Below are 19,086 nucleotides of genomic sequence, written 5' to 3'. Positions count from 1 at the left end.
TGTCCAGGAGATAAATGTTTACTCTCGTCTTGAACTCTGAAGTCCTTTGACATCATCCTTAAGTTCAAATGACCGGATGCATTTTGATCACTCTGTATGATTTTGTCCCGGATTAACACATATTTTACGCCTAATTTCCATGAACACATTTACATTGCATACAAAGATTAAAATTTAATTTTTCCATTGGTTCCATCCTTGTGATAAATATTGTCTGAGTTCTGTTGATGGAAGAAGGTAATTGCCGAAAGACAATCTTAAAAAGGAAAAAGAAAAAAAAAGTCATTAGACGTTACTTTGAAGAGGCAGAACCAAAAATTTATTTATTCATATAAGTACATACATCCTGGCTTTTTACCGACTGGGCACAACTGTAAATTAGCACTGTTTTCAATACTGAAGTATATATTGGAAAAATAATTGAAGGAATGCATCATTTTGCCAAGCCTGTAAGCTTTACAAGTTTTCTTTTTTTAAACTGACGTGTACATGCCGTAGTATAAAAACTAGAAAGGCTCATAAGGAGAAAAACAATACCATACATTTTATTGACTGGGTTTGAGGGCATATTGCGTTTTGACGGACGCCAGTTTGGTTCGAGGGTCGATGAAACGTATTTTGCCCAAGAACACAGTCAATAAATGTTTTGTTATACCTTTTATCTTAATTTTTTTGACACACATGCATCTTGTATAGTACTGATTTTCTGTGATGTACATGTAAATATCAGGTCTATCACAGTTAAACATCAACGAATGCAAATGAGATTAAGCTCTACCCGTTGTGTGACGTAAGCGGTCCAACATCTCATCGACAGGTCCAACATCTCAGTCAGCGGTCAAACATCGATTTTTTTATGCCCGCTCAACAAAACATCAGAAATGTTAGACTTTTTTCTTATAGATTTGTACAGGAACACATTTATAAAGGTATAACAAAACAACTTCTAGAATACTGACTTGTAATTAATATTCATTTATTAAATGACACAATCACGCATATATTTCAACTTCTTTGACAAGTGTTTTCGTGTCTGATATTGTAACACTGGGTTCATTTTGCTGACCGTCGTCCATTGTGAAAACCGCCACATACTGACCACTGGGGTCTTTCAAACAGGGCAGACAGTGGCGCTTCTTATAGACGATCGTCATTCCAAGCGCCGATAGAACCATGATCGTCAGGGTAAGCAGAACGGTGGCCAAAACTCCGACTGCTGACGTCATACAGGTGAGGTCGTCTGCTTCTAGCGATAAGATGTTCTTCCCACGAAACCGAGATGGATAGGTACACCTAGAAATAAAAATTGTAAAACAAATACGAACGAACATGCACAAATATCAACAGAACTAGTTCACAGATAAGGTGCTCATATTGATGAAAATGAAGATAACGAAACTTTACCAATCTTGTAAACCTGTAACTACAATAAGATGCATGGAACGTTCAGTGCCGGGATCAGGTGCATAAACAGGAAATACTAGTAATTTAAGCATTCCCTGTTGACGGTCACGTTCAACCTGAGCTCTCTGTATTGATCAGGTGAACGAATCATCATGCATCCGTATTCAGAATTATCATATTTACTATTAACATAGGGAAAAGTCTTTATACATGTACAAGAAATACATAAATGAAATGTTAAAGCTCTAGCAGAAACACAGGCACCTGAAGTATGGATAATACCCCCCCCTTTTTTTTAAATGAAAAAAGAATGTATAATACCTCGAAAATATAAAATTTCCCCGTCAAACACATCTATATGTCGTTATATGCAAGCAGATTGTACTTTTTCTCACGTTTAAAGAATGGCCTTAATTCGGTATAGTAAAAATACACAAGGTAAGAAACAAAAGTTGTAAACAAACGGGGGAACCCCTGCTTCGAGACAGATTTCCAAGGTAATAACAGTGTTACCTATCATAATTTTGTAAGCACTCTGTCAGGGAGATGTTCTTCTACTAAACTATTTAACCTAAACCCCGCCATTAATGTTAAATATGCCGTAATCGAACGATTTATTAATCGGATACATAAAATTTTCTCCATTGGCAGCGTTGGAGGAGGCTTTGGAGTTGCTTTTCTGTTTCGCCTTATCTGATTGGTTAAGTGTTATACAGTTTAAATATCTAACCAATCAGATAAGGCGAAACAGAAAAGCAACTCCAAAACCTCCTCCAACGCTGCCAATGGAGAAAATTTTATGTATCCGATTAATAAATCGTTCGATTACGGCATATTTAACATTAATGGCGGGGTTTAGGTTAAATAGTTTAGTAGAAGAACATCTCCCTGACATAGTGCTTGCAAAATTATGATAGGTAACACTGTTATTACCTTGGAAATCTGTCTCGAAGCAGGGGTTCCCCCGTTTGTTTACAACTTTTGTTTCTTACCTTGTGTATTTTTACTATACCGAATAGGGCCATTCTTTAAACGTGAGAAAAAGTACAATCTGCTTGCATATAACGACATATAGATGTGTTTGACGGGGAAATTTTATATTTTCGAGGTATTATACACTCTGACATTTTTTTTTTCATTTAAAAAAAAGGGGGGGAGGGGTATTATCCATACTTCAGGTGCCTGTGGCAGAAACTGCTATTAATTACCCTTTTTTAAACTCTTAGATCAAAAGCTTTAAATTATTGATATTTAAAGGCAGGTCGTGTCACATGGCATACATCTTTGAAATGTGAAAGCCCTTATACTTAATTTTTGTTTTGGCCAAGATAAAAGTTTCTTGAAGAGTGGGATAAACTCTAATGTCAGTAAAATATCTAAGGAAAGGTCTTGTGACAATAAACACAATTTTGAGGTATGAAAGCCCAAACACCAACTGTTCAAAAGTTATACCCGTTTTTTTTGGCAAAAACGGGTCAAACTCCCAGGTTAACGTCAATAGATCAAATTTCGGTTTATGCCCTAAAAAGGTCTGTCATGGAGAATGCATATCTTAAATATGAAACTCCAATCAACCAAAGGCTTTGGGAAAGTTTTAAGCTCCTTTGCAGACAGACGTGCGGACAGAATAAAAACTATAAAACCTAGAATCTTCAATAACAGGGGCATAAAAAGCAATGGTTTTGCCATTGGTATGCATTAAAGCATGTTACTCAAAGTATAACCCAATGAATACTTACAATAAAGAGTTGTTCTGGAAGAACTGTTGACTAGTCGGGTTTGTTAAGATCCACTTCATGTTACAGTCGCATCTCCACGGATTACCTGCCATAACAACCTTCTGTAACCCATCAGGAAACGTATTGTGTGTTAAATACTTCAATTTGTTGTGGTCTATAAAAAGATTTTCAAGTTTGTTTAAATGAGAAATTGTGTTTCCTTCCAGTGACTCCAACTTGTTGTAATTCAAATAAAGTGTGTGTAGCTGTGGGAAAAATTTCAAAACTCCAAGGGTTTTAATGTTATTGTGTCCGAGGTGGAGTTCCTCTAGTTCGCCCAAAGTATGTAGAGAATCTTCAGATAAAGTCGTCAAATAGTTGTACTGTAGATACAACCTTTTTAACCTCACTAAATTTGTGAGAGCCATCGACTGCAGAGTGGTGATACTGCAATATGATAAGTCAAGCTCCTCTAGTAAAAGATATCCAAACGAAGTAAAAGTCATTCTTGACACAAATCCAAGCGGGTTTCCTCGAAAACTCAAAACTTTTAAAGAATGGAATTCGCTTAATTCGAACCGGTATCTCTGAATGATAATATCAGATCCTTCCAAAAGGTTAAAGGACAAGTCTAAGTGAACAAGGTTGGTCAACTTTGTAAAAGCATTCTGCTTTATTTTTTGTATATGGTTGTTGGAGAGGTTCAAATGAGTAAGAGAGGTTGTACTTAGTATATCAATATTGGTTATTTCATTATGCGACAGATCCAGAATGGTGACGTCGGATGGGACATCATTAGGATATAATGTCAAGTTACTGGACGAACAGTTGAGGACTCCTGGTAGTGAGAGGGATGGTCGGCATCCGTGAAGTGTCAAAACTATGTCACAAAACAGTACAAAGACAAACACTCGAAGGATCTGGACGGAGCAAAGAGCAGACGATGACATGATTCCACTGAAAAAGGACAAGAAATTAGTCTTTTTTAAGTCTAATTAGAAATTAGTAGAATAAGTAGTTTTATAATCATGCAATAGTAATTTGATTTAATTCAACATTTTACAGTGGTAATCATGTGTCAGATTGTATGGATGCCAGAGTTAATTTCATGAAACCAATCAATTATCACAGTATCACACAATATAAATTTACCTGTATTTGGAGTTCAGTTAATGTACCAATAGTCAAAATACAAAGAAAGTTCGGTAATGTCGTGGCTTCATGCGTTTCTTACTCATCCTGGACGGCGGAGTTTGTACTGAGATAAACTATACACACTGCTGATATAACTATACAGTCGCTGATGTTATTTTGCTATCGTAAGCCGAGATTATCTCCTTGTTGACTTATGATAGGTGATTGACCATGTAAAATCATAATCTTTTATGTGTATTTTTAAAGATTTATCTGTTATTTTATTCCCACAAATTGTTTTGAAATGCAGTCCGTCTACAATTAACCCTATCATGTATTATCACTTTCCCAACGAATGTATAGAAAGAAATTAAGGCTAGACCTGGCTATCCTGAAATGTAAATCCTATATTATTTATCAAATGCATTAAGAAAACAAGATGTGTTTGTGAAACACTGATGCCGCCGTATGGCAACAAAGCGAAGATCAATCTTTTCTTAAATGCAAACTAAATACCGTAATTTGGTACCCAAAGAAGGTCTTCTCACAAGAAATACAATTGTGAAATATGAAAGCCCTAGCACCACCTGTTCAAAAGTTATGGCCAAGGATAAGTTTTTGAAAGGTAGGTCAAACTCCAGGGTCAAGGTCAAAGGGTCAAAGTTGTTTGTTGTTAAAGAAAGGTCTTGTTACAAGGATTATTTATATTAAGTATGAAGGCCATAGCCGTAACTGTTCAAAAGTTCTGGCCAAGGTTTTTTAAAGGTAGGCCAAACTCCAAGGTCAAAGTTTTTGGTATCCAATGAAAGGTCTTGTCACATGGATTACATATGTGAAGTATGAAAGCCCTAGCACTGACCCTTCAAAAGTTATGGTCAAGGTTTGTTTTTAAAAAGTAGGTCAAACTCCAAGGTCAAAAGGTCAAAGATGTTGGTATCCAATGAAAGGTCTTTTCACAAGGAATACATACGTGAAGTATGAAAGCCATATATATTCCTTACCTTCGCCTCAGTCAATTGGTATTATAATACAGTTTATGGGTTAAAAAATATTTCCGAAATAAGTGCCTGTGATAAAGTCTGAAGGACAAAAAACGATATACATGTACCAGCGAATCTTCTTTTAATCACAGGGACACAAAAAGAAATAGCTAGTAGCGTTATTGTTTTTCTCTAAATTTTACATTTACTAAAAATAACAAAATGCTTGGAGTTCTCAGAAATACCACTGGCAATACAGCACACAAAATTCTAAAATAATTCATGCTGCTTCTTTATTTTAGTTTTTTTTTTTTTTTGTAATTTCTAATCTTTATCGACAATGTTACTCACACATATATTACCCTGTTGCATCGAACAGAAGAAAGTATTAGAATCGGGATCGTTATACGGATGAAGAAAAATGCATTGTGGGTAGCATTCCTGAAATGAATCGAAAATCAAATGGAGTCTCCTGATAGCGAAGACGAAAGAAATGTAAGCATATGAAAAATGCATTTTAGTTAGCTTCATTTCAAACTTATTTTCATTGTTTAGAAATGAAGTCTTTTTGTTTTTAATCATATGACGAGGCGCAGAGTGTTTTAATTTGTCTAAAAGAAATTTGGTATCCAATGTCAACAATATCGTAAATAACATCAGATTTGATCGTTAGAGAGGGTAGAACTGTATTATCCCAAATTTATCTTAATTTCATTGTTCCTTAGCAAAAGATGAAAAAAAGATCTGTAAGAAAACAACGAGAAAGAACACATACCTGATTAAAAACAACTTCCTCCTATTTAACATGCCAGGCGTTTGTTAAAAAAATTAATAAAAAAATATTATACTATAAGAAATGGCAATGGGAACCACTTTTGTGTTCTCTTGAAAAGGCAAAATAAGTTAATAAACAGTTATGAAATTGTATCCAACATGAATCTATGCATTTCAATAATTTTCATTCAACATCCAAAAGGCGAAAAAGACTGATTTTACAACACACTGGAGAAACTCATTCACAGATGTAATTAATGATCTTTACAAACTCTAGAAGTCTCATCGTTTTTCTTGGTCCTATTGAGTTTTACGTGCATGAATTTAGGAACCAGGATGGGGAGGGGTGGGTTGGGGTGCCCCTCAATAATTTTGCCAGCATAAACTATAATGTATACTAGATAAACAAAAGCTATTTTTTTTTATGTACTTTCAGAGAAAAACATGAATGCCTATTTCAATAAATACATAATGTCTTCCAAGGGAATACGGTTTACTAAAATTGTAAGAAAGCATTGCAAGAGAATGGAACGACCTTCGGAAAGTCAGTCCACTTAATTTTTAGCTCTACTGGTCAGAGACCAGAAGAGCTTATGCGATAGTAATGCGTCCGTCGTCCGTCCGTCTGTCTGTCTGTCTGTAAACAATTTTTCAAAATGCTACTCCTCCTACAGTTTTGGTCTGATTTCAATATAACTTGGCACACAAGTAGACTACACAAAGATACATAATTCTGTGTATCGGTTTTTGATTTCGATGAACGGTGTTGCCGTGGTTACTAAAAATAGAAATTTCTGTGAAATTCTTTCAAAATGCTACTCCTCCTACAGTTTTGGTCTGATTTCAGTATAACTTGGCACACAAGTAGACTACACTAAGATACATAATTCTGTGTATAGGTTTTTGATTTCGATGAACGGTGTTACCGTGGTTACTAAAAATAGAATTTTATGTGAAATTCTTTCAAAATGCTACTCCTCCTACAGTTTTTGTCTGATTTCAATATAACTTGGCACACAAGTAGACTACACTAAGATACATAATTCTGTGTATAGGTTTTTGATTTCGATGAACGGTGTTACCGTGGTTACTAAAAGTAGAAATTTCCGTGAAATTCTTTTAAAATGCTACTTCTCCTACAGTTTTGGTCTGATTTCAATATAATGTGGCATGCAAGTAGACTACACTAAAATACATAATTCTGTATATCAATTTTTGATTTCAATAAGCGGTGTTGCTGTTGTTACTAAAAATAGAAATTTCTATGAAATTCTTTCAAAATGCTACTCCTCCTACAGTTTTGGTTTGATTTCAATATAACTTGGCACACAAGTAGACTACACTAAGATACATAATTCTGTTTATCAGTTTTTGATTTCAATGAGCAGTGTTGCCCTGGTTACTAAAAATAGAATTTTCTGTGAAATTCTTTCAAAATGCTACTCCTCCTACAGTTTTGGTCTGATTTCAATATAACTTGGCACACAAGTAGACTACACTAAGATACATAATTTTGTATATCAGTTTTTGATTTCGATGAACGGTGTTGCTGTGGTTACTAAAAATAGAAATTTCTGTGAAATTCTTTCAAAATGCTACTCCTCTTACAGTTTTGGTCTGCTTTCAATATAACTTGGCACACAAGTAGACTACACTAAGATACAAATTTCTATATACATGTATCAGTTTTTGACTTTGATGAACATTATTGCTTTGGTTACTAAAAATAGAAATTTCTGTTAAATACTCTCAAAATGCTACTCCAAATACAGTTTAAGTCTGAATATAATATAATGTGGCATGCAAGTAGACTATACTAAGAACATAAAGAAACTTAATCAAGGATCATTATTCTTTTTTTTTTATTGTTCTGGTAAAGTTTCAATATTCCCAACTGCTAAAGAACTTTTCTCTTCCTTTGCTTTAAGTACAAACCAGTAGAGCTTCAGTCTTGACAGAGACTTCTGGTTTAATAATGCCATTAATTTTTCTCCAATTCATAATTATCTCCTCTTGGAAAAGGGTGTGACCCTTCATTTGAACAAACTTGAATCCCTTTTACCCAAGGATACTTTGTAGCAAGTTTGGTTGAAATTGGCCCAGTGGTTCTTGAGAAGAAGATGAAAATGAAAAAAAGTTTACGACGACGATGACAACGATGACGACAACGATGACGACAACGACTACGACAACGACAGACAATGTACAAATTTTGATCAGAAAAGCTCACTTAAGCCTTCGGCTCAGGTGAGCTAAAAAAGGTCTATATTGAGGCTAACCGATATATTGACTTAGTATAAATGTTGATACTGTAAATTCAGGAAAACATGATTCAACGGCGTTGGAAAATTGGAAAAAAAAGGGATGGGGCTAAATCAAAGAGAAAAAATTCAACCTGAAAAAAACTTGACAAAAAAAAAGGAGAATTTGAGCATTGTCCAAACCTGGAAATCCTGTTTCGTGCGGGTAGGGGGGGGGGGTTAGTTTCAAACTTTTTTCAGTTACCACTTACCCTTCTTTTCATTAACACTGTATCGTGCCTGTTGAAAGTGAAAAACATGTTACCTTGAATTACTTTTCATAAATATACAAAATTAGAGAAAACAAAAATGTGAAATGGTTGAAATTACTGCTTTTTACAAGTTGATGGTATCAACTCATGTTATGTTAATGGTAAGGGATTCCCCATGTATCGAAACTAATCTTATTTTCGTTTGAGTATTTTGCGTACAGGTTCTTGTATAATATTGGCTTATTTACAATATTTTTGATCTACAGAATAAGAATATCCTATCTGATTTGCTTTGAAGTGTTTATAAACTTGAATATTTATTATTTATTTTTTTGGAATTTGTGTCAGCTAGTCCGCGAGAGAAAATAGTGCAAGGGGCATGCAGTCAAAAATTGTGATATATCCTGCAAACAAAGTTTTGATTTTTAGCTCTACTGGTCAGAGACCAGAAGAGCTTATGCGATAGTAAGGTGTCCGTCGTCCGTCCGACTGTCTGTCTGTCCGTCTGTCTGTAAACAATTTTTCAAAACGCTACTCCTCCTACAGTTTTGATCCGATTTCAATATAACTTGACACACAAGTAGACTACACTAAGATACATAAAATGGTGCATCGGTTTTTGATTTCGATGAACGGTGTTGCCATGGTTACTAAAAATAGAATTTTCTTTGAAATTCCTTTAAAACGCTACTCCTCCTACAGTTTTGGTCTGATTTCAATATTACTTGGCACACAAGTAGACTACACTAAAATACATAAAATAGTGCATCTGTTTTTTATTTCGATGAACGATGTTGCCATGGTTACTAAAAATAGAATTTTCTTTGAAATTCCTTTAAAACGCTAGTCATCCTACAGTTTTGATTTGATTTCAATATTACTTGGCACACAAGTAGACTACACTAAGATACATAAAATAGTGCATCGGTTTTTGATTTCGATGAACGGTGTTGCCATGGTTACTAAAAATAGAATTTTCTTTGAAATTCCTTTAAAACGCTACTCCTCCTACAGTTTTGATCCGATTTCAATATTACTTGGCACACAAGTAGACTACACTAAGATACATAAGATACTGAATCGGTTTTTGATTTCGATGAACGGTGTTGCCATGGTTACTAAAAATAGAATTTTCTCTGAAATCCCTTTAAAACGCTACTCCTCCTACAGTTTTGATTTGATTTCAATATTACTTGGCACACAAGTAGACTACACTAAGATACATAAAATAGTGCATGGGTTTTTATTTCGGTGAACGGTGTTGTCATGGTTACTAAAAATAAAATTTTCTTTGAAATCCCTTTAAAATGCTACTCCTCGAGGACCTCCTACAGTTTCGGTCTGATTTCAATATTACGTAACACACAAGTAGACTACACTAAGATACATTAAATGGTGCATCGGTTTTTGATTTTGTTGAACGGTGTTGCCATGGTTACTAAAAATAGAATTTTCTTTGAAATTCCTTTAAAACGCTACTCCTCCTACAGTTTTGGTCTGATTTCAATATTACGTAACACACAAGTAGACTACACTAAGATACATAAAATAGTGCATTTGTTTTTATTTCGATGAACGGTGTTGCCATGGTTACTAAAAATAGAATTTTCTTTGAAATTTCTTTAAAACGCTACTCTTCCTACAGTTTTGATTTGATTTCAATATATCTTGGCACACAAGTAGACTACACTAAGATACATAAAATAGTGCATTAGATTTTAATTTTGATGAACGATGTTGCCATGGTTACTCAAAATTGAATTTTCTTTGAAATTCCTTTAAAACGCTAGTCATCCTACAGTTTTGGTCTGATGGCAATGGCTTCTTTTCTCATCCTTTGTTATAAGTACAAACCAGTAGAGCTACAGTCTTGACAGAGACTTCTGGTTGATACAGTGTTGGTGCTTTATCATCTAAATTGTCTGACAAGGGATGATTAACCACCTGATTATTATTTTCAGATGTTTCACTGCTATGGACATAATATTTTTTTATAAATAGATATGTGTTAATGTTATTGAAACTTGGTTTTTAATATTTGACAGGGAATCCTGAATGTGCAAAATCAGCCATACGACGAGGCTCTAGAAATCCCAGACGGAGAGGAAGTGGCCAGTGAATATTCACCAACGCCCCGGGTCCATCCAGGTAGGAAAACTGCTTCTTACAAATCATAAGACATTAGGGAGTTCTTTTTCACTGTATACATACTATACTTTATATGTAAACTACATTCATGTATTCATGGAAACTTCTTGACATTTTTTACTTTGAAAAGTTCTTTCATTACTAACACATACAATAAAGATGTGTGCTACATGTTTAAGTAGCATTTTTTCTCTCTAAAAGTTAAGATCTTCACATTTTTTATTTATTTTCATGCTATTGCAATTTAAAATTAGATTCTTAAACGTGTGAAAGTTGGTTAAAAATAAGTCATGAAACTGTGCAAGGACATATATTTGTTTGATTTTGATATAAAATAAATTTATGCATTTTATCTGTCAAAAGAAAGAAAAGAAATTTAATATCTGAAAAAATATTCAAAAGAGAAATGACATTTAAACCACAGATATCTGAACTTGTGAAGGCATTTATAAATAAATGTTACTTTGCCCTCTCCTGACTTTGTAAAAAGAGGGTCTGTAGGTAGATGGGATAGATTTTTTTCACATACACATTGACACAACCTAACTAAAATCAGATCTTTGTTACGCTCAGAAATTCTGAAGATGGAGACCATCAAAATTTCAGAGTGTAACTAAGATCTTATTTTAATCAGATTGATATAAGCCGGATGAGAAAATTCAAGAATTAAAAGAAAAAAACCATTATCGCTTTCTGGAGCTTAAAAATTAGTAACGAGTCTGGACATTTTAGACCAGTTGGTCTGGAGTGAGCAAACAAACAATTTTTATAGATGGCCTAAATGTTTGTTTTGTTTGTTTGTTTGTTTTTTTTTTTTTTTTACTTTTTTTAACGGAGTTTAAGATGATAAAGATTTTAGTCTTTGCAAAAGCTACTTAAATCATTGTGTTCTTAATTATATTTCTATGCAAAATATCATTGTCACCATGTTCATCTTTATAGACATCTATCTTTTTTTCTTTCATTTCATCATGTAACCCAGGATTATCTCGCCAAAGGCGACCACCAGGTAAATTAGTATTGTCTTCAAAAATTCTGATGATAGGTTTCACCATGTCTTAATCATGGTCGATGTCTTTAAAAATAAGGGACATCAGAATTTTAATTTTTTTCTTAAGTAGTGTAGAAGTTGAGAATTACATACTACATGTACTGTAGATTTACACTTCTTTTCTTCATTGTAGTTATAACTCTTGAAATAATTCAAAATAGACTTCAAATATCTTCAGACATCTTATCAGTAAAGTTATGTTTCTCTGAGTCTCACTGTATGTTTCAGAAGAATTGTTAAAGTAATGTAAATTTTATTATCATTTTAATCCTTTGATTTTGAAAAATAGGTTTTTCTTTAAAAAGAAAGTTAATGTAGTACATGCATGTCAATAATGGTATGTTACATGCCTTATGTGTAGTGCCACCAGCCTCACCGACACACAGTTTTGATGGTAATTCTTTTTTAAGCATAGAATATATATCATTTTCAATCTACATATATACAACAAATAACATAACTAAGAAAATAACTTTGTACTTGTGGCAGTAAGGTGCTGTAGTCCAGCTGTTGTGTATTGTGAATTGTCCCTGTTTTTTTTTACTGTCTCGGAAAGTATATGACTTGATATTGAAGTACATGTATTCAGTTAACCATTAGGTTGTAACATATTTATTAACTTGATTTAAAAACTGCAGTGTTCTGGGATTGACAGGGGGAGTGATGATGCTTTGGCTGTTGGGTTTGCAATTTTTATTATGTCCTCCAAATGATAGGGGCAAGTTAAAAAGATTATATTTTTCTGTATAGTACAGTTAATAAATATTTTTAAAACAAAATTCTTGCAATCTTTAAAATACTACTAAAGGGTATCTACATTTGTAAATTATGCCAAGAACAAATATTACTTTTAATATCAGCATAAAGATCAGGTTTTACTATGTATGTGTTTTTGGCACACAAATAAATAGTTAATCATTTGGGGAACATCATAAATTTTAGGAATGTAACACTTTATTAATTAGTATTGATATAAAGAGAGTTTCTTTTCTACTGTACTTTCCACTAATAATCAATATTCATGGTGGCATAAGGATTGGAGACATTTTAATCTTACAGAAAAAAAATCACTTAAGATCTAATCACCTGCAACAACAAAGAAATAATAATTTAAAAAAAAACATGTTAAAAGAAAGTCTTTCTGCTTTACAATTGAGGACAGGTATTCATGCTGAATCAATTTAACATTTACAGCTTCTGACCCCGCAGGCCAAGGAGGACATAGCAGAGGAGACACACCCCCAGAAGCAGCCATGTCAGATGAAAACGATGAGGAATTTGAGGACAACATGAATCCACCAGTATATATATCCTATGTCAATATTGTCTGAGGATTTTCATATATAACTGCATTTAACTTTTTAGATTATTTTAATGGCTTAATAAAATATCATAATTTTAATTACTTATTTAAAAAAGCTTCTGTAAAATGTTAATCTGTTCTTAAATATCAATACACATAGAAAAAATATGATATAAGTATATAATTTCAGCCGCCTCAGCAGGATCCCAAAGCCATGCAGCAATCTCAAGCTCCCAAACCCCAGCCAAGACAACCACCTCAACAGCAGTTTGATGAGGATGAAGATGATGATGATGATGATTCAGGGTCAGAAACAGATGATGATGACGATGATGATGATGATGATGAAGATGATGACCATGTTCCAGTTGAAGGGTGAGAAAACTGAGTAACATCATTGTTCAAAACATCAACTGAAAACTGTGATAATGCAGATAAAACTTTATTGTTTACATTTTTTTTCAGAGCCTATGATCCTGGAGATTATGAAAATCTTCCTGTTACCCCTGAAATTAAAGAAATGTTCCAGTACATAACAAGGTATTGTGTTCTGTAACAGAATTCTGCTTAAGTTTTGAGGAATAAAAAGGATCTTATGTGCAGTTGCCAGTATGGTTTTATTTCAGGTACACTCCACAGACTATAGAGCTAGATTACAAACTAAAACCATTTATTCCTGATTTCATACCTGCCGTGGGTGACATTGATGCATTTATTAAGGTCAGTAATGGCTTTTGTTTGATGTGTTGGCTTACTGTGTTATCATTGTAGATATACCCCTCAGACAATAGAACTCGATCACAGCCTTCTACCGTTTATCCCTGACCTTATTCCTGCTGTCGGAGACATTGATGCCTTCCTCAAGGTCAGTTTGTCTGGGTTCATTGTAGAGCCAGAAAACTGTCAAGATGACTTTTATGCTAATGATTTTGACTACCTACATTTGCCAGTCTATTCCTCTGTCCCTCTTGTCTATTAATCTGCCTATTTTATGTATAATCTGTCTATTGATGTATAATCTGTCTATTGATGTGTAATCTTCTATTATGTGTAGATAGATCACTGATTTACACTGATATTGGTATACTCTTTCACCAGCACTTCTACATTGTCTCAAGCTGTGGTCCAGAGTTCCTGTTTTAGCTCTCTCCTACCTGTGGCTGCTTGACTGCGTAAAGTCTCAAAATCTTGAATAATTACACCCTATGTGTGACTTCATTTTGTGAACCATTGAAAAACAAGTGTCGATTGAATAAGAGTTTAATAATAAATAACAAATTTTATGTAAGCTGTACTGAAAAAATGAAAAGGTAGCATCAACAGAGCTTTCAGACTTTGCTTTACCAGCATTGGTAAATATTTTAATTTGTTTCAAAATATTCTTGTCTCATTCAACCATGGCCAGAATGGGAGAGGATTGTACATTTTGGCCATGATCTTTGACGATGGCACTTCAAACATTTGACACACTATTGAACTGTTCTCTTGATGACTCTGTTGTAGTTCACCAATGTCTTTCCATTCTGTGTTTTATTACTTTGTGTAATAGGACTCTTGATCTCAGGTGTTGTTTGAACCTCACTTAATTCTACACCATAACTTTCACCATCTTTCTTTAGTGTGGCATACCAGAGTGTTTTTATTAACATACTCTGGAGTAAAATATAAATGAAGCACTTACGCATTTTGGTACAAAGTCAGTTGAATTAATTTCCATAATAGGAAGCATTGTCTAGTACTAGTAAAATTACAATTTGTTATTTGAGTATAACATTTAGGATTATAACCAAGCTACTCTGCGGTCTCGGATCTTTCAATATAACTATTTTACTCCAAGACTTAGCTAGTACCAATACATAGTAGATTTATTTTCTATTTCCTTTTCCTTCCATAATAATTGTACAGAAATACACTAATATACAATATTTAAATAATTGTGATATTTTTCAAAGCAGTATTTCATGTATTGATGTAAATTTTTTCTGTCATTATTTAATAATATAATAAAATAATAAAACAATATTAATAAAATTATTTAATACTCTTTTTTTATTTTTATATTTACTTAAACCTAAATCCTTTTGTATTAACGCACACACTTATATATTTTTATTTCATTTTAAATTTAACATTAAAAAAAATCAAGGAAATTTTCCTGCAATTAAATTCAAAATAGGGTAATACATTTTGCTGTAGATAACGCGTCCTGACAACCGACCAGACACGTTAGGACTGACCGTCCTTGATGAGCCGTGCGCCAAACAGTCTGACCCCACAGTCCTAGATCTACAGCTCAGGGCCATATCCAAACAGACCACTGACAAAAAGGTAGTGGTCAAGAGCATAGATAACGCAGAGAAAAATCCCAAACAGATTGAGAGCTGGATAGAGAGCATTAGGGAACTTCACAGAACCCAGCCTCCTCCTAATGTACATTATTCCAAGTAAGTATAGATAAAGTGATGAATTTATCAATTATTACAGTATTATCAGTGCACTCTACATTTTACATATTGTTTCGCAAATACTTTCATCAATACATTTGTAACCCCATAATCAGTATACAGTGCTTCCAAAAACTGAAGGTCTTCAAATGAAATTTAAAATATGCATTGAAGATTAAAAAAGGTTTTTACTGTTGTCTTTTATCATTGTATTGTGTATGAAGTATATAAAAATTAGGGCTTGTGTAATAAACCCTTGACTAATTAATCCATCGTTTGATGGGGTTTAAAGTCATGTGTTTGGATTTACATATATTGACATACATCAAACTTTCTTTTATACTAGTGTAAAATTGCATTTACCCTTTCATCCCGCCTTCCCGATCGTGAAAGAAAAATTGCCCTAATTTCCCGATTTGAAAAAAATCACCAAAATTTCCGATTTTAAAAGATTCCCTACCGCTGAATTTTGACATTCGGGATAACAATGTCAAACTTGTTTATTCAATGCACTCAGATAAGTTTCATTGTTTATTTAACAATGTTAATTAGCCACAGGAAATCACTTCACGCTCGAACGCAAGTTAGGTACAAGTAGCTTATAGCTTGGGGCAACATTAGGGGATTATCTTGTCAGTTTTAAGGGGTATGCAAGGTGAAACACATAGATTAACGTGTTAATTGTTAGTCATTTTATTAAAAACAAAAATTAAAGACAATGATATACTAATAAAACTATAAAATCGGAATCTAAAGAGATCGTTTTTTGAAAACAAAGTAGAAAACTACAAAGCATAGCTGCTGATTTTATCTACCTATAATGAAAAATATTGTAAAGTTTGCCAGTTAAAATATTATGAAATCAAGATGAAACAATCCAGTGTATGTTAATTAGAACTTTTTCCTTCCTTCTCCCAAAAGTAATATTTTATAGGTATGTGCATGACTTGAGGAAATACCCACATGGCACCATCAAGCCTGACAAATTTCATGACTGTAAAAAAAATAATTCTCCTTTTTTGGATAGGTGGTATAAATTTCAGTAAATTTAATACCTTATTAGAATTTCTAATTAATTGCAGAAATATATAAATAAAAAATCTCAAAAATGTTTCCAGAAACAGGACTTTACAGTATCAAAACCTCATATATTTTTTAGTCTTTGAAAAAAATGATTTAAAAGTTGTACAATTTTTAATTTCTCACTAAATTATATGTCCTGGTAGAAAAAAACCATGTTTTTAATGAAAGAGGTACTTATTTTAGCAAAAATATTTCAATTTTGAAAAAAAAACATTTTTTAAAATTTTTTTTAATCAATTTTTTGTGTTAAATTAATCCTTGAGTTGTATTAATCAGTGATATCAAATATTATAAATTTAAAAAAAAGATCATTTAATTTCACGAGAAAATGTCGCGAATTTAAAGCTTTGAAAATTGTCATCACGCGCTAAATCCCCCATGGGAATTTTCAAAAGTTGGCATGTATGTATTGAACTCTACTGACCTCTGCTATTGGCAAATCAGAGTAAACGAATTCAACAGAGAATTCAAGATAATATTGGAAGTTGGTAATAAATTCAATAAAATTCAACTAAAAAGTTAAGACAAACCTTTAACTGGGCTTTTTAAAGATGAAGGTGTTATTCTTGGGACTTAAACTGGCATGTTTTTCTGTTTACAATTTAGTTTAAGTTTAAATAAAACAATGATTTTGATTGGTTCATGCAAACTTGCATGAGGCCATTCTTTACAATTTCTAACCCCATCAAACTTAGCCTATTCAGTCAAGGGTTTATGTGGAGCGGTGTGGATCAGAAACTCTTGACTTGGGAAGATGCATTGTATTGTGCATGAAGTATAAAATCAGTGCTTGTGTAATACTCTGATACATTATCCATCATGGTCTTAAAGATGTGTATGGATATATACAGCCCAGTATAAAACATTCTTTTATACTAGTGTAAAATTGCATTTAAGTTCATGTATGATCATGAAATGAAATATCTTTAAAATGTTCACTTTTCAGTGTTTATTACAATTTTATATTCCAAATGAAAAAGAGTTTTTATTTATTAAAACTAAGAAATGTCATTGTGAGGACAGTTGTGCATAAAGTTTGGATAATTGTCCTACAAAAAATATAGCAATATGTTTTTGTATTGCTAACATTACATGTAATCATGTTCTGTGTCCTAATTGAAGGATACTGTGCTTTCCCAACTTCATCAAATACACTTATGCACAATATATAACGTGTAAAGAAAGCTGTTTACAATCTGGCTAGATTGTTTGTTTCCCAGCCCCTGTAGAGAAGTTCTGTGCTGTTTGTTTTATAAATTCAGTGTATATCTTCATATGTAAGGAGATTGTAAGTATATGCATGTAATTTTATTTTTTAGAAATATGCCTGATATTGACACATTGATGCAGGAATGGCCTCCAGAATTTGAAGAATTACTTAAAGAGGTATGCATGTTCTTAACTTTATTAATTATAAAGCATCAAAATGAAATGTTAATTGTCTTTAAAGTTGTTTTTTTTAATTTTTGATTGAATACAGATGCTTTGAAGGTTATATATGTGTTTGAGTAAAAGATATGACAAACCAAATTCTTTAATTCATTTCTTTAAATTCATGGGAAGGATGAATTATAATTTATGTTGCAGCTGTTGCAGAAAAAAATTATGCAATGTATGCATTTTGTCTAAAATAGCTGCAACTTTAATTCCTGTACTAACAACCAAAGAGAGTATTTGTACTGTTTAATTTATCCACACTGTAGTGACTGTACTACATCTTTAATGAGAAGAAACTGACCAGTCTGTTTTATTTGTGACAGGTGGGACTTCCCACAGCGGAGCTAGACTGTGATCTCCCTCAGTACGTGGAACTCATCTGTTGTGAGTACAACATTTTCATGGCAATACATCGTATTTCCGAATTTTTAGAGATATATTCATTGGTAATTCATTGCAGATCTTCCTCGGAAATTATGGATACATGTTTAACTAAGTAAATTAATTGAATGTCCTAAGAAGGTTTACTATATTCAGGTTTTACTGTACACATGAATCTTATTATACACGACTTTTTTTTCCAGCAATCCTTGACATACCAGTATACAAAGGATCACCTCATCACAATGAAAAGATCCAGGCTCTCCATGTTTTATTTACACTTTTTTCAGAATTTAAAAATTCTCAGGTATGGATCAAAATTTGAAACTGATGTATTTTTCTTTTTCATGATTTTCACTTGATTCTAATTACACAGATGTAACATAACAGGTTAATATACATTAATTTCTGTTTAAAGGAAAAGCATTGCATTTTTTATGGCTTGATTAATACTATTGAATTTTTTTTCTTTACCCAGCACTTCCGGGCACTCGCACAAGACAACCAGCTGGACAATGCTCTAAAAGGAGGGGGCGGGGCAGGTGAACAGGATGACAAAGAAGAGAGGCTGATACTCTAGACATTTTTTTGTTAAAATTCTACAATGGTGTCGTTTTCTGTCATTGTTTGTATGCATGTATATAGGATAAAAATCATGGAAGAGTAAGCATTATATTGTTAAGTGTGCTGAAGATTTAATAAATCTTATGTACTGTG

At 33.1% G+C, this 19,086-nt stretch overlaps 2 protein-coding genes across 6 annotated transcripts; one reads left to right on the top strand and one right to left on the bottom strand.

Annotated features, from left to right (window-relative positions):
- Positions 1 to 111: 111 nt before the first annotated feature.
- On the bottom strand, positions 112 to 4,400 carry LOC134277923 (leucine-rich repeat transmembrane protein FLRT3-like). 2 transcript variants are annotated; one of them, XM_062760222.1, is made up of 4 exons: positions 4,275 to 4,400; positions 3,144 to 4,079; positions 1,100 to 1,293; positions 112 to 256 (listed from the first exon to the last, which is right to left on the bottom strand). In XM_062760222.1, the coding sequence occupies exons 2-4, from the start codon at positions 4,070 to 4,072 to the stop codon at positions 168 to 170; spliced, it is 1,212 nt and encodes a 403-aa protein (XP_062616206.1). In that variant the 5' UTR covers positions 4,073 to 4,079; positions 4,275 to 4,400; the 3' UTR covers positions 112 to 167. The 2 variants fall into 2 exon arrangements, with proteins under 2 accessions (XP_062616206.1, XP_062616205.1); XM_062760221.1 differs by lacking the exon at positions 112 to 256 and having other exon boundaries at positions 946 to 1,293.
- A 1,253-nt stretch (positions 4,401 to 5,653) lies between these two features.
- LOC134277939 (intraflagellar transport protein 46 homolog) lies at positions 5,654 to 19,086 on the top strand. Of its 4 annotated transcripts, none has more exons than XM_062760238.1 (13): positions 5,654 to 5,731; positions 10,568 to 10,670; positions 11,653 to 11,679; positions 12,083 to 12,115; positions 12,916 to 13,022; positions 13,215 to 13,399; positions 13,490 to 13,564; positions 13,796 to 13,889; positions 15,221 to 15,468; positions 17,871 to 17,937; positions 18,312 to 18,372; positions 18,573 to 18,676; positions 18,848 to 19,086. In XM_062760238.1, exons 1-13 carry the CDS (start codon positions 5,699 to 5,701, stop codon positions 18,947 to 18,949), a joined length of 1,239 nt encoding a protein of 412 aa, XP_062616222.1. In that variant the 5' UTR covers positions 5,654 to 5,698; the 3' UTR covers positions 18,950 to 19,086. The 4 variants fall into 4 exon arrangements, with proteins under 4 accessions (XP_062616222.1, XP_062616223.1, XP_062616224.1 ...); XM_062760239.1 differs by lacking the exon at positions 13,796 to 13,889 and adding an exon at positions 13,651 to 13,744; XM_062760240.1 differs by lacking the exons at positions 12,083 to 12,115; positions 13,796 to 13,889 and adding an exon at positions 13,651 to 13,744.

This window comes from Saccostrea cucullata, unplaced genomic scaffold, assembly GCF_032062105.1.
Source record: "Saccostrea cucullata isolate Sc308-1 unplaced genomic scaffold, CSIRO_AGI_Scuc_v1 ctg965, whole genome shotgun sequence".
NCBI classification, from domain to species: Eukaryota; Metazoa; Mollusca; class Bivalvia; order Ostreida; family Ostreidae; genus Saccostrea; species Saccostrea cuccullata.
The sequence above is the reverse complement of the archived record's forward strand: the minus strand, read 5'-3'. Positions and strand labels throughout refer to the sequence as shown.

What these genes read in the sequence shown, in the direction of transcription:
- LOC134277923 (XM_062760221.1), bottom strand. Translation starts at nt 4,072, where the DNA reads ATGTCATCGTCTGCTCTTTGCTCCGTCCAGATCCTTCGAGTGTTTGTC. An exon ending in TTCCAGAACAACTCTTTATT is followed by an intron (nt 1,294 to 3,143) that starts GTAAGTATTCAT and finishes TTTTATTTCTAG; the next exon opens with GTGTACCTATCCATCTCGGT.
- LOC134277939 (XM_062760238.1), top strand. Translation starts at nt 5,699, where the DNA reads ATGGAGTCTCCTGATAGCGAAGACGAAAGAAAT. An exon ending in AACGCCCCGGGTCCATCCAG is followed by an intron (nt 10,671 to 11,652) that starts GTAGGAAAACTG and finishes CATGTAACCCAG; the next exon opens with GATTATCTCGCCAAAGGCGA. An exon ending in ACCGACACACAGTTTTGATG is followed by an intron (nt 12,116 to 12,915) that starts GTAATTCTTTTT and finishes TAACATTTACAG; the next exon opens with CTTCTGACCCCGCAGGCCAA.